The 16,793-nt window shown below is 30.2% G+C and overlaps 1 protein-coding gene across 1 annotated transcript; it reads left to right on the top strand.

The window, feature by feature from the left end:
* Positions 1-4,532: 4,532 nt before the first annotated feature.
* On the top strand, positions 4,533-5,061 carry BDBG_16619 (uncharacterized protein; the record flags this gene model as incomplete). The annotated part of the gene is made up of 2 exons (XM_031724537.1): positions 4,533-4,875; positions 5,027-5,061. Coding segments are annotated over 2 exons (377 nt in total), but the record flags the coding sequence as incomplete, so codon positions are not given.
* Between the last annotated feature and the right edge of the window lie 11,732 nt (positions 5,062-16,793).

The following is a 16,793-nucleotide window of genomic DNA, read 5'->3' as shown; positions in this document are numbered from 1 at the left end:
ACACACTTATACTGAGACTGACCTGATCTCACTCTCTGAGAGAAACTTCACATTCTTCTCTAGAGTGTGTACATCTCTACTCTAACAGAAATCCGAGATTTCTGAATCTACTGCATACTTTGACATGAGCTCTTCAACTGCTCTGTCACTCACTGCTACAGCTTTTACACACCTACATCTATCATGAAGATAGAGAGATTAAAGTCAGAGATTCTTCAAGTTATAAGAAAAACACATTGTCTGAATTTCACAGCTTTATCTATATTCTTGAACAGAAATTCTGCCTTAATCTGAGCCAGTTTAATACTCACAAGATATAAGTAATATATATCATCAATCTTCTTGAAGACATCTCTGCAACTACTTGAGTTATCAAGAAGAGAGAGCTTAAGTGTATTAATACTGTCATGACTTGAGAAGAATTCAAAGACTTTCTACTGAATCAAATTGAAGATCACTGTAACTGCAGCTTCACAGCAGCACAGTAGTTCAACTCATTATATTAATAAGATGATGAGAATTCTTCTAATTTCAATATAAGATTTGAAGAATATTAAAAGAAATTAACTAATGATTTAAATCAATTAAAAACACAGTTTTATCTCACAAAGCGGACTTATAAGATGTGAAGAATAATATCACAGTATCAGAGTTTTTTAATTAATTACACTAAGCTTGTTAACTTGACTTTCTGAATCTATTTAAATAATTAATACTTTGAGAAAAAGATTAACAAGATCTCTTCTAAGTAATTAATACTAAGATCTAAACAGCACTGAGATGACTTCAGTGTAGAGAAAGTAAAGAAGAATTTCAGATATTTCAATTCTTCACTCACTGTGAAGAAATATTAAACAAGATTTAATAAAGATCTCTGTTATAACTGTGAAGCTAGTGATTACTATACTAGTGATTATAAGAAGCTGAAGAAGAGAAGAAATTAGGAAGATATCTTCTCAAAGTTAACTCCTCTTCTGATAAATATATCTGTGAAAGATAAAGAAGAGAAAGAAATGAAGAATTGATAATTCTTATATCTTCAAATCTATATTACAATTATAATGAATACTCTAAATTAGAAGATATCTGTGAGATGTCTACTTAAATTCAGAGTGAATATTAACTTCATATTCTATTTCTTTTCTTTGATAAAGAGTTAAAAGAAGATAGATCTGTCAGATCATGTGAAATTTACTGATGAAATAAAATATCATCATTTTAATAGAATTTAAGCAAAGTGTATGATTACAGACTTAGAAGAAATCTTTAAGAAGAGCAGTCTGCTTCTTCACACAGTTAATATCATAGATAAGAATGTTATTCTAGATCTTCTATAATTGAGAGAAAACAATTCTTTCATTGACTGAGTCACTCAGATATAATAGTACTGTCTCACTGATGAAGAGATAGTAATAGAGAAACTCAAAGAGTTTCATCAGAAGAATTGTAAGAAAAAGATAGAGTTAATATACTGTGTAGCAGGTGACTGAGACTTGAGAATAGATAAAGAAGTTATCACTCTCACTGCAAGATTAGTAGCAGTATTCATTATTAAAGATGAATAAATATAATATCTCTTTACAGATTATAAGAATGTCTTTTCAGAAAGAAAAGCAGTGAAGTTTTCTGACATCAAGATACAATATAGAATTCATCTTGAAGATGATACAATGATACTGTACAGATCTTTTTACAACTTGTATATAAAGAAATGTAATATTCTGCACAAATATCTTGAGAAAGTATAATCAAAGAACTGAATATGCTTATCAAACAGTTCAGCAGAGACACTTATACTCTTTATACTTAAGAAGAATGATAGACTATGTCTATGTATAGACTACGGAGATCTTAATAAGATGACAGCTAAGAATCACTATTTATTACTATTAATTAATGAGATAATTGATCAATTATCTGAAGCAAAGATGTTTTCAAAGATTGATATATAGAATATCTATTATAGAATCAGAGTTAATGAAGACAATGTTTAAAAAGCAGCTTTTTATACTAAGTACAGCAATTTTGAATATCTTGTTTTATCTTTTAATCTTTATAACACTTCAGCCATCTTTCAGATCTATATAAATAAGACACTGCAGAGTCTTGTCAATGTCTTCTGTATAGTATACTTAAATAACATTCTAATCTTCTCAAAAACAGAGAAAGAATATAATACTCATGTTCAAGAAGTGTTGAGTCACTTAAGACAGTATCAACTCTATATAAACATTGAAAAATACTTATTTTATATACAGAAGATTGATTTCTTAGATTATTTTATTAAGATAAATAGCATTTCAATGAATAGAAGTCAGGCCTCTATCATTGAGAACTGCTCAGTGCTGTGAATATACTGTGAGATACAGATGTTTCTAGAATTTATAAATTTCTACAGATAATTCATCTATACATATTCACAGATTACTGCTTCTCTTACAGATCTGTTAAAGAGAAGTGTGAAAGACAGGAAAATAGAACTGTTTACTCTCACTTAAGACACTATACAGGTATTTGCAGAATTGAAATAAGCTTTTACAGATATTACAATACTGAATCACTTTAACTCTGACTTACTTAGTTAGTGTGAGACTGATGTATCTGAGAATGAAATCTGTGAAATCTTTTCACAGTTAATATTGAAGATCTTTCAATGTTGAAAGAATCAGAGAATAGTAATCACTGAAGATACAGATAATAAAATATCTGTAAGAGAAGGCTTTTTTACAGAGTCTATAAGATACTGTGAATAAAGATCAGTGATCTTCTTCTTCAAGACATTATCACTTATACAGAGAAGATATGATACTTATAATTAAGAGATATTAGCAATTGTTAAATTCTTTAAGATCTGATAATATTATCTTCAGAATAGTAAGTACTCAGTGTAAGTTCTCACTGATTATATAAACCTGCATTACTTCTTAATAACAAAGAGCTTGATAAAATGTTAAGTCAGATAAGTGAAGCTACTTTCAGAGTATAATTTCTATATCTGATACTATTCAGATCAGCTTAACTCTGTCAATATATTATCTAGACAGTCTGATTATAATATCATTGATAAGAAGAAGAATTCTATAAAAGACTCTCTGTTATCACTGTAGAAGAAGCAGACTGCAGAAAGTTGAGATTCTCTGAAGCTTGAGAACAGAGCTAGTAAGACAGTTATATAACTCAGTATAGAAGATGAAAGAAAATCCAGGTCTCTGCAGAGAACTAATACTGAAGATTATGAGCTTCTCATGTTATATCTTATTATTATTGAATTAATAAAGAATAAAACAGTCTACAATCTTTCAACTTAACTACTTTTAAAATGTATTAATATATTATAGAAGAGAAACATCTTTACTACAGCTTGAATTCAGAAGTTGAGAAGAAGATTCAGTTTAAACTTGAAAGAGACAGACTCTGAGCAGGATGATATTACTAAGAAATCAAGTCACTGATAACTAGAAAAATGTAGACTTCTACTGCTGAATAATTCAGTCTTCATCTCTTATAGTAGAGCAGTATATCAGAAGTTATTAAGAATTCATTATAATAATTCTTATGCAGAGCACTTCAGATTAGAGAAGACTAAGAAGCTTCTAAAATATAAATATATTTAAGACAAGCTCTGAAAAGATGTCAAAGAGTATATTAAGACTTGTAATATCTGTTAAAGAATGAAGATTCTGCAGTATAAGTAATACAGTGAGTTAGTATCACTACCTGTCTCAAAGAGCTTATAACAGAATCTATCAATATGTGATTCAAAGATTGCTTAAAGTGTATGATTACAAGTGTACGCCGGCTTCTTATATACAGTACTCTAAATTAATTGATGGCCGCTATGACTCCTTTACATTTGTAAGCAAGTTCGGAAGCGGCCATGTTATTATCTGACGGTCGTGCGTTCTTCTGAACCACATCCTCCCCCATCAGATTCAGTCACACTCATGTAATCATGACATACACTCTAGCTTCATGCGGATTAGCACACTACTAGTGTTCATGATCATGTGATCTATCTCTGATTCAACTATCATTCTGCATATACTCTCACAAAGAAACTTTCACTATGTTATATCACTTATTCACTAACTTTTCTCATTCTTCAATCATCTTCTTCATCATTATTATTATCAAACATCATTATCTTCTTCAAGATTTCTGTCTCTTCTTCTGTTTAATATCTTTTATTCATTTATCTATTATATTATATGCATTTCTGACAATGACTTTCTGTTCTTATAATAAGTATGATTGTAGTAATCATATTAGACAGTTTGTTAGCAGTAAGTATAATATATTATAAAAGGTGATCAGAACTTATTTATCTTCTAATAATATACTATTATTATAGATAATATATCTTCTTTATCTTCTAATAATATACTATTATTATAGATAATATATCTTCTTTATCTTCTTATACATCTCTGACTCTCTTTTCTTCAGTAAGTATCTGATTATATTTTCTGATTATGTTTTCTGATTATTTTGCATGACTGCAGATACTGATATATTTGTTTTAATTCATATAGAATGTTCACATATTGACAGATCTGTATTCACTGATGATTGTGATCTCAATGTTGAATCATTGATTGAGAACTTGAGAGACATGATAATAAAGAAATTATTTATATTATATATAACTGAGTCTTCTGCATTTCTCTTTACTCTCTCTGTTTCTTTCTCTGTCACTCTCTCTCAATCTTCTACATCTGTCTCTGTGTCTGATTCTCTCACTCTTACTATCTCTGTTCTTATAATTCTCACTCTCATTACTTCTACTCTCTCTGCTTCTACTATCTCTGCTTTCATTATCAGCTCTCTCTGTTTCAAGAAGATATTGTATAGACTTAATGAATTATATTTCTCAGTGTATACACTTCTACTCTTCTTATCAATCTCTAAAATAATTTATTATATGAAGAATGTGTATGATATAACTATCTGAAACTCAGTCATAGATACTGATTATTATATTTATTTTAAGTATTCATGATGAGATAATTATTCATTTATACTGAAGAATCATCTCTCTTCTCAACAGTATTAAGATTGTAAGTCTTTTCTTTTTTCATTCTTTCTTTCTAACACTGATTTTTCTGTTGTTAGAAGAAATCATTATAAGTTTTATTATACACAAAGTCATAATATTCACAGATATTAAGACACTTTTTATCACTGTTAAAATTCAATATTACAGATATATTCATTCTGATAAATATCTTTGAAATGATTGATCTGTATCAGCCTATTCTCTGATATTTATTATCTGACTTCATGATGCAGATAAAGAATATTCATGTTTTCAGAAACAGAAATATGAATATTATACTCTTTTACATCTGCAAATGTGAGACTTGTACATCTTATCTGAGATATCATTATAGAAATGAGCTGTTTATATACTGTGTTCTGCTTTCTGTATTTCTCTATGTCTCTCTCTCTCTTTCTGAGAAGTCTCATATGTGTTGTAATTATGTATACAATTCTAAGATCAGTAGATATTTATTCAGTAATTATTATCTCTGTTTTTACAGTTTTATATACTAATAATAGTTCTTAGATGCTTCAGTATCAGAGATCATTTTAATTGAAGATGATAATACTGCTGAGACTACTCTTTCTTACTCTTAAGCTTCTTCTGTTGTTTTCTCTCTCTTCTCTATGAGAAAGATTGTATATATACTGAGTTATAAGTATTTAACTCTGAGTGACTCTTACTGTTATTCATTCAGTTCTGTGTCTTCTTCTTCTTTGATTTCTTCTATCTTCATTCTCTCTGCTCTGACTTCTGATTCTGTGAGTCTCACACTCTTCTTCAATTTTTCTACACACATGCATACATATTTCTATATTGACATTTCAGTCAATCTTGCAATAAATAATGTTAATGTCATATGCAGAGTGATAGAGAAATCAGAGATATATGCAGTGTTGTTGCAAGAGCAGCTTGCGGCTCTTGAATTTCTTACAGATCTTTAGTTTTGAGATTTCCTTTGTTTTTGATGTTGAAAATAGATTAAACATGTGACATATGAAAATGAATGAGATGTGAATGATAACATTTGTCTTTTTACAGTTGATTCTTATGATTGATAAGCAATTCATTATCTCTTTTCTTTTCTTACACTTTTTTCTTTGTCTGCTAGTCACTACTCTTACATAACCTTTATACAGTACAGTATTTAGTGACTAGATTCAGCAGCTTTCATCTTTTGTAATTCTGTCTTGTGTATTATACTGTCTCTCTTCACCTGCTCAGATCACTACAGTGAACAGTCTATTAAAACTAATCTTACTCAATCTCTGAGTGTCTTCAGAGATTGAGATGACTTGATTCTATATATTCATGAATGTTTCAGATGCTTCATTCTTTGTTATCTTCATAATTAAACTAATGTAAACAGTTAAATTCAACTCTGAATTTCTTTTTCTTCTGTGATCTGACTTATATGCAAGTCTGCTGCTCTGAGACTGCTCTTTACTGCATTACATCTGCTATCTACAGTGTGTTATTATATGATCAGCTACAGTCTTATTACTTATTGAAGTGTGATATTCATCTGAATTCTTTATTACTTCTCATTCTTTTCTTATAATTGTGAAAAGATCAGAATAAGTGAGATTATCTGATTTATAAGCATCTATGATTTCTCTTACTTCATGAGACTTTTCAATTATAAGTCTCTTCTTTTTTCAACACTGATAAGAGTACTGTGAATAATTATAATTCACTCAGATCTTGCATCTTCATCTTTATAAGATATAAATTATTTATCAAGTTGTGTAAGATCTGTCTCTCTGATTTATTCAATGTGTATATTTTCAGAGAATGTGATTTGAGTATTTTATAGAGCTTAAATCATCTAGATTGAAACTTCTCAGAACTCTCATTGTGTATGAGAACTCATATTTCTATCTTAAGACTCAATTTCTTAACTAGTGAGACTTATATTCTTTTTGATTGAATTGCTCAGTTCAGGAGTAACTTGTTAGCTTTTACATGTGTGTGACTGATCTCTTTCAATCTTGATTCTGCATCTGTGACTGCTGCATCTGCAACTATTACATCTACAACTATTGTTTCTGCTGCATCTGTAACTAATGTATCTATAACTGCTGTTTTCTCTCTCATCTTTTCTGAACCATTCTCTGAGATGCGCGGATGCAATCTATACAACAGGTAGAATGATGAACACTTGAAGACTGTATGCTGTCAAATCTGTGTGACTAACAGCATCTGTTCAAGATATTCATCTCATAGTCTTGTAGACTTACTCACTAGATATTTCATCAGCATATTACTCAAGATTTCATTTAAGTATTTCACTTTCTCATTTATTTATGAGTGATATGATATTCTTCTATGATATCTTATCTGTAACTGACTCATGCAATGCCTCACTGCTTCTTCTATGAGATTTATATTATTATCAGTTAGAATCTCACACAGTATTCTATAGTTAATATAGATCTTATTATGTAGAAACTTCATCATCATCTTCTCTATTGTCTCTGAAACTGCTTTTACAACTGGTCAGTCAGTAGTATAGTCAATAGCAGTGATTATTTAACAATTTTCATTTGATATTTACAGTAATATATCTATAAGATTCATCTCTCATCATTTAAACAGTTGTATTGTATATTTCATCTGATATTATACTTTCTCACATTCTAATTCTTTCTTAGATTCTTTCACAATCTGATAATTCAGGCACTTGTGAGTGTACATCTGAATATTCTCAGTTATACTTGATCAGTACACTCTTGATTTAAGTACACTTATAAGTTCAGAGCTTTTTAAGTGACTGAATTCCTTATACATGCAAGTCATCAAGTTGTGTCTAAATGAATATTCTAGATAGAAAGCTTCTTCATATTCTAGATTGTGATAAAGCATAACATCATTTTTCAATTTTCTCAGCTTGAAGTTCAGAAGCATCTCTTCTATCACTTTCACAAGATACTTATCATCTGATATCTTGTTATTCTTCAACTAAGAGATCATTTTGTTCACTTATTCTGATTTCTTATATTCTCTCAGTATATTTAATATGAACTTCTCTTATATCTGATTCACAGAATTCTCACTCATGAAATCAGGTCTGTGACTGATTACATCAGATATTACAGCATCTGATTTCTTTCAGTATTTGATATTAAGATTATACACTGAAAACTTCAAGATTTAACATACTAAGTGTTTGAAAGGTTTCATTGTTAATTATAGATAGATGAGACTTTTATAATCTGTGATCACTGTTATTGTATACTCATTGTTGATATATATATCTCACAATATCAGTGTGTGCTTAATCACTAGTAATTTCTTTTCATACACTAAGTAATTGAGCTCAGTACTCAATAGTTTTCTATCATTATACATTATCAGATGCAGCTTGCTGTTCTTACTTATTTACAGAAGAGTGTCTCTGTTAGCTCATTCAGATACATCTATCTCAATGTAGAAAGATTTATCATGATCTGATTGAATAAGCACTGAGAATGTTATCATATATTTTCTCAGTGTGAGAAAGACCTCTTCACATGCAGTATTTCAGATAATTGACTGAAACTTCTTCTTTCACAGATTAGTATTCATTTCTCTTAAGAGATCTGAAAGTGATGCATCTATTCATATGAAATCCTTGATAAATCTACAGTAGTATGAGACTAACTCAAGAAATTATCATATATTATGTATATTTCTCAGCCATGATCAATTCACTATGACATTCAATTTCTCTGAGATGAGATATATACAATCATCACTCATTATATATCTCACAAACTTCAACTCTTTCATTTCAAACACACACTTGATTGATTTAGCATAGAGCTTATACTCTGTCAGAGTTGTAAGCACTTCATTAAGATGCTTCAGATATTCATTATATAAGTTTAAGAAGACTAGAATGTTATTCAGATATACAAGATATAAGATTTTATTCTGTTTATAAAGAATTGTATTCATCATTATTTGAAAGATAACAGATACATTTATCATATTAAATAATATTAACAGAAATTCAAACTTTTTTCATTGTATATTAAACACAGTTCACAGTACTGATAGTTCATCTACACAGATCTGCTAATATTCTGAGAGAAGATTGATCTTTGATAGATATCAGATATTTCTAACTATATTCAACTGTTATTGAATCTGTGATAATGAGTATCTGTTCTTGATTATATGCTTATTGAGTGCTTGATAATTGATACACATCTGTCACTTCTCATCTGTCTTTTTTATAAATAGAACTGAGAAGCCTCACACACTTGATGAGAGTTGTATGAGATCATATTCAGAAAGTCTGTGATCTGACACTTCTGTTCTTCAAGATGTGTTTGTGACAGAGAGTATGTATTTTAATTGACTGATTTCATATCTCTTATATTAATCTCATGTACAAATTCTTGTTTCAGCAGCAATTCTGATGAAAGATCTGTTCAGAAGATCTTTTTATACTTCTTTAGAAGTTTCTTTATATACTTGTTCTGCTGTATATTCTTTATCTTAATTTTCTTCACTTCTGAGTTCTGTATAATATACAGAATGCTTTCAGATGAGGTCTTATAAATCATTCTCTTTACTTGTTAATGTGTAAGCAGATTTAATTCTTCTATATCAGAGATGTGAAATGTTCTTCTCATATCAGTTAATAGAATTGTATGAACTGTTTTCTTCTTATCAGTTAATTATATATAACATGTACATCATTGAATCTTCAGATTGAATCTTTGAAATCAATTGAGTTTAAGAATAAGATTGTATTTCATATTCTGCAGCTCTCATGCTCAGATATAGCAAGATAATTCTCTGAAGTGTAAGAGAACTCTTACTCTTACAGATGATACTAAATATCAGTTATCAGATAATCTTATGTATTGAGAATTCTTCACTCAGCAGATCTCTTTCAGTCTTCAGATTATATAATCATTAATATATTATATAGAAGCTTCTGTGTCTGCTAACACTTTTACAGTCATCTCTTAATTCTTATTCAAGTGCTCTCTATACATTAACATTTCAGATCTCAAGATATTAAGATGAGTATTCACTTCATTCTCAATTACATCTCAGTCAGAAGCCTGCTTTCTCTTGATATTCACAGAATTCAGAGGGATATCTAACACAGACATCTCTTTCACTTTGAAGACTTTTCATAGAATATCAGTAAGTGTCTCTGAGCTCACTGATTCTGCTAGTTTTTTAACTCTCTTGACTGTATACACTGTGTGTAATCGTCTATATCATGATTTTAGTATTCACAGTTGAAGTAAGCTTGATACTCACAATATCAAGATTTTCATTCAGAGAATCTCTTTTTCAGAAGATTCAGTGTTTTAGTAATAATATTCAAATCTAGATTTATTTCATTTAAATGTATAACTTGTGTCATAGAAGTCTGATTACTGATTCTCTGCTGAGATATACTCAATTGCAGTATTTTCTGTTATAATTAACTCACTTATTCTCATATAATGAGAATATTATATACTTCTTTGACTGTATCTGATTATAAGATTAAGCATTTTTATTTTACTCTTAACTCAGATATAAGATCATGAATAAACATCTGTAAATAGAAAGATATTGAAAGCTCTTTATTCAATGTGAGATAGTATAAGCTGAAGTGTATAAAGTATGATATAAGATTATCTACTTATCCATACTCACTAAAGTATTTATAACATTTATCTTATACATTCACTTTCTCAAAGTTATACAAGATTCATTTGAAAAACTCATTTTATATTCATGAGAATGAATATTATTCTGAGTCTGTGAGATTTATCTTTTTATCAGTTATTTATAATGACTTCACTTTTCTGTGTAGAAATATAATAGATCTTAAGACTTATTGAAATTCTGTTAACTATCTGTCTGTAAGTTCATGTTCAATCTGATAATATAATTATATCTGACTTAGTCAGCTGATTGCAGCATCATTTTTTCAGTTCTTATTGAAGCTTAGTGACTTCAGCAGATCTTTCAGCTTGATATATTTCATACTCAGATTCTCATTCTGTGTCATAATCTCAGATAATGTGTACACTTCTGAAGAGATTGTGAATAATTGTGATAAGATCTTCAGATTCAGCATAATTATCTGTCTGTGTAAATATTTGATTTCTCACTACAGGTCTATGACCTGGTTTTCCCTATTCTTATTGATAATGATGATTGTGTTGACAAAGCTCTTTATAGTGAATACTTGATCTGCAGTAAATATCAATTGTTGCTTGACTTCTATCTTAGTCTGTCACTGTGTATGCAAGATCTTGATCTCATTTAGAATTCTCATATATATATGAGGTTTTACTTTCAGTTCAGTAGTCTTAGCTGCTTTTCTTACTGCTTTAAGTACACTCTCTGAGAGATTCTGCATATCTTCTGATTCAGATAGCAGAGAAGAGTGTTATTCATATTAACTAGAAAAGATATTCATTTCAGTGATTTCTCATTGATTGTATAATGTCTATCATTATATTGTTATATTATTATATCATTATATGATTATATCATTATATGATTTCTGATTTCTGTTTTCTGTTATCATTGTATGACTTCAGTGATGATAACTTCTCTTTTATTCTTCTAAGTAGAGAGCAGTCTTCTTTGAATCTGATTCACTGCTTACATTCTCTTTCTTACATCTCATCTGTTTGTATATGTGGCATGCATCTGAGTGTTAAGTTTTTCTTCTATAAGTAGAGTAGTATCAATCAGATGCCCTTCTGCTCACTGCTTCTTTGTACACTATCTTTTGAGATGTTTTAGAATCACACTGGCATAATAACTACAAATTACTTTATAGATGGAATTATCACACTCTGAAGAACTCTGCACTTCTCACCGGTTTTTAGACATGCTACCAGATGTGATTCAAAGATTGTTTGAAGTGTACGATTACAGGCGTACGCCGGCTTCTTATATACAGTAATCTAAATTAATTGGTGGCTGCTATGACCCCTTTACATTCGTAAGCAAGTTCGGAAACGCCCGCGTTATTATCCGGCAGTCGTACGTTCTTCCGAACCACAAATGAATTTCATAGTTGACCTGTCAAAGTTGACAAGAGTCAAAGAATTTGACTCAATTTTAGTCATTATTGACTGTTTTATAAAGATGACAAAATATATCTCTACTTATAAAAAGATTAAAGCCTCTGAATTAACTGATCTATTTTTAGATATTATTATTTGTAATCACAGTGCTCTAAAATTATTAATAACAGATTGAGAATTTCTCTTCATCAGTAAATACTGATCAGCTTTTTACTCTTATCTTATAATAAGATATCTTCTCAGCACTGCATTTTATTCACAGACAGATGATCAGACTGATTATCAGAATCAGACAATAAAATAGCATCTTTGAGTATTCTATTTATATTATTAAAATAATTGACTCAAACATCTTCTGACTGCTGAATTTGTATATAACAATGCAAAGAATGCAATCTTAAAAGTATCTTCTTTCTATGCTTATTATAAATATAATTCTTCTTTACTTAGTAACATCATGAATGATATTTCAAAGAAAGAGATAGATAGTCAGAATGTTGAACAGATACAGAGAACAGAGTACTTCTCAGTATTAAAAATAAAAGTAAGATTGAAACTTTTGAATAAAATTTATAACAAGATAATGAAAAGCATCTATTATACTTAGAAGCAGTAGATGAAATACTATAATTAAAAATATCTTTCAATGAAGTTCTTGATAGAGAATTAAGTACTACTTTCAGTAAAGAATATCAAGACAATAAGACTATATGAGAAGCTCAGTGAGTGATGACTAGAATCTTTCTCAGTAATAAGAGTAATAAGTAAGCAGATATATGAGTTGAAATTACTCTCAGAATTGAAATTAATTTATTCTATTTTTCACATTTTCTATTTGAAGCTCTATAAGCAATGCCTTGAGACAGAGCTGTCTCAGTTAAATGATATTGAGATTGAGAGTGATACTGAATATCTTATGAAGAAAATATTGAATGAGTAAATACATTATAACAAGCTTCAATATCTTATTAAATAAGAAGATTATTTATTATCAGAGAATTCATGAGAATCACTTGAGTATTTGAAAAATACTGAGAAAGAGATTGTAAGCTATAAGATAGCTAGTAGAGATTACTCTGTTACATATCAGAGACATTGAGTAAGAAATACTACTTAAGACTTCTTATTTTTCTTAAAGAGTTTTTTTAGAGATAATCTCACAGTAATAAATTAGTATCTTATGAACTCTGTAACACTCTTCTTCTATTTTCTCTCAAAGAGTTTTTAGAAGTTTGATAAGACTAGACAAGTGTAAAATTCCTGAAGCAGTTAATAAGAAAAGAAAGAAATATTTGAAATTAATAAAGATTAATATTATTAACTCACAGACTGCTGCTATTCTAATAAAGTCACAGCCTGTAGAAAAAGTAAAAAGAGAAAATCTCAGAGTCTACTTATCAAAAATCACACTCTTATCAAACTTATTCTTCTCTGTTAAAGTCTTCAGCATCAGCATCTTTATCTGCTGTGAAGTTAGTACTACAGTATCACAGAGAAGCATACTGTAGAAAAGTATAAAAGATACTTAAAGTATTAACTTACTAATTATAAAGTATCTCAGTTATCTGTTTCAATTGAAGTGAGATTCTCTTCAATAAGTGATTGATTTCTGTAGTACTTTCAATAGTAGCATCAGCTGATCTCTTCTTAAAACTAGTCATTCTGAGGTGTTTTTTCATCTTGAAGACTTACACTTTCATCTTCTTTTACAGACAAGTAAGAGAGACCTTCTCAGTCTTGACAGAATCTATCAACACTTGAAGCTCTAAGATTCTTACTCTGTACTACTTAAGCATCTGAGCTTCTTGTCAGAACTAATATAACATCTTCTTGAAGAGTAAATAATACTTACAGAAAGATAGAAGTTATTGTTACTAGACTGACCGTGTGACCGTGTCTGGGACCAGGACCAGATTTTTTGATAGTCCCATTACCAATTCGACTGATCCCATTACACGGTTTTAACATTAGATAGTAGTCCCATACTGTCCCAGTGAGACTTACTGTCTACTCTTGTCACATTTTCCAAATGAGACCATGATTTCCACTTCTCAATTTAAATTATTTTTATTGCTTTAAATGACTTTAAATCTCATTTGAGTGTTACCAAAAAGCGTTACTTTTTAAAAAATTAAAAATAGTCTAAAAAAAACCTTAAAATGTCTAAAAATAGTAACTTTATGCCAAGAATGAGACTAAATGGGACCAAATGGGACCACTTTCTCATTTTTTTCAAGTCATGGTTCCATTTTAAGATCTGATATATAGTCACTTTACATGTTTTTTTGATAGCCAGTCCCAGCGGGATTCACGCCAAGAAATGTATGGGACCAGACCAAATGGGACCAAACGTGAAATTCATGGTCCCGGCGGCCAGTCTAATTGTTACAGATATAATAGAAATAACAGAAGTAAGAGAAGATATAGATATATAAGATTCTCTCTTTCTTCAGCTACTTAGCACAGTGCAGATAAGTGATAATACTGATCAGAGACTATATTAAAGTCTTCTCACAGAGAGAAGATAAAGAAACTGTGAAATTCTGTAGACTCAACTCAGCAGTATTCTGAGCAGAGCTGAGGCATATCACAGAAGAGAAACTACAGATTGAGTGTCTCAGAATCACTGTTTATGAAATCAAGCTCTCTTCAAGGTTCTCTCTGAATGATTACACAGAGTCATATATCACTGTGATGACTGAAAGAGGAAACAGTATCACAACAGTGATGAGAGAGACAGAGAAAGAACTGAATATAGATAAACTGACTGATAGAAACGATGACATCTCATTGCAAGATATGACTACTATCATTACAGCTGTAAGAGAAGTAGAAGAAGAAGAAGATATGACAATGAAAGTGATGCTTCTGCAGCTCATTGACACTGTCATCTTCACCTTCAACCTGGCTTTCTCAACAGTCATAAAAGCTGCAGTCATATCATGAAGATGTTTATTACTCATTAGAAAATGTCAGAATAAGTTTCTTATTATCTTTCAAGAACAATACTCTCATGCACTCACTATTAAAGATGAGAGAGAGAGAGAAAATTATGTCATGAGAATGAGAGATCTTTTTGAAAAATCCTGTCATCACTGTTAACTTTGTCTCTAAAATACATCACTTTTGCAGAGAATTTTATATATAGAATGAAATATAATAAGTGATCTGTAAGTCACTTATTAACTATGTTTTTCACATTTCAAATTGATATATAAGGAACTCACTTATCACATGCTTAATTTGAACAGAGATAAGAAAAGAAAATCTATACAGTTAGTAGAAAAACTCATCTATTTCTTTATACTACATGCAGCACATTCACTGTTAAATCAGTTGATAACTATTATTATATAACAAAGATAACTTTTAATTCAGTAATCTTAAGAGTATTAAAACTATACTCTTAAAGAGAGTATTATCACACTCTCAGCTGTATCAAGACTCTCATCATTGAGTCATCAAGCACTCCACCACGAACTCGCTCAAATTTTTGAATAAGAACCCGCCGATAGATCCATCGAAAAGCCCTCGATTAAATGAGCATTTTGACCCCATCGCCGACCGCATACCCCGTGTGGTGGTGGAGTTATCCAGCCAAACATGAACCAGACGTTGTTTGAAACTCCTGTGTGGGATTATCCCTCGTTCACCCCTATCACATCACAACCCCGGGCCAAATTGCCATAGAAATTGTAAGGTGAAGAGACCTAACCATATGCATCAATCTTCTTGATTTTGGAAGATCCCTGATCTGTAATTGTGGAGATATCTGAGAAGCAACTTCCATGAAAACCCTGTCTATCTTTGATGTTCCAAAACATCAACACCAAGTCCCACCCACGTACCGCCCTTCTCAATCTGGCCTACCTCCGGTAGAGAAATACAAAAAGATACCTTGATAATAGTATTAAGCACATAATCAACAGACACATCTGAAGTGCATTCTCTGTGAAAAACCCTCTCTGTCTTTGATGTACCAAGACATCAACACCAAGTCTCACCCTTGTACCGCTCCTTCTGATCTGGCTCATCCCCAGCAGAAAAATACAAAGAGATACCTTGACAACTGTACTTGATACATAATTGGCAGACATGACAACTATAAAATCAGTATATCTCAAGATCTGACTGAGCCTTTGATCCCTGCATAGTGAGATATATTAAATCTAGTTTTAATATCTCAATATTTCATAGATTCTGTAAGAGATTGAGAACAGTAACACTAAATTTCTATTGAATTTGAGAATTAACTCTATATTAATATAATCATTGACAAAGTCTTCTATTTTGAGATATAAATAACCAGTTTCTCTACATTCTGCTGATAATATTTATATTATTATATAGAAACAGACTTATATTCTCTATAATATCAAGACTCTGAAGAGGGAAAGTCTTGATAGAGAGTATACAGTAGTGCATATCTTAGCAGTTTCTATCTCATTCTTCTGCAGCAGTTAATGCAAAAAAAAGATCTTAGAAATAGTTTTTTACTTCTCTTGAAAAAGTAAGGTGTTTTTCTCTGGGTTTTACACAATATTCTTACAAAGAATAAAAAACAGAGCTGTTTTCTATCATAATTTCATATTCTTTTAAGTGAGAATTACTTTTTCAGTGACTGAAGAGCTTTCATTAATACTTAATTCTTTTTTACACTCTTTATTAACTGATTTGAGTTGCACACTTGTTGTGTGAGAAGAATTGAATGA

This window comes from Blastomyces gilchristii, assembly GCF_000003855.2.
Source record: "Blastomyces gilchristii SLH14081 genomic scaffold supercont1.3, whole genome shotgun sequence".
NCBI classification, from domain to species: domain Eukaryota; kingdom Fungi; phylum Ascomycota; class Eurotiomycetes; order Onygenales; family Ajellomycetaceae; genus Blastomyces; species Blastomyces gilchristii.
This window is presented reverse-complemented; position numbering and strand designations above follow the sequence as displayed.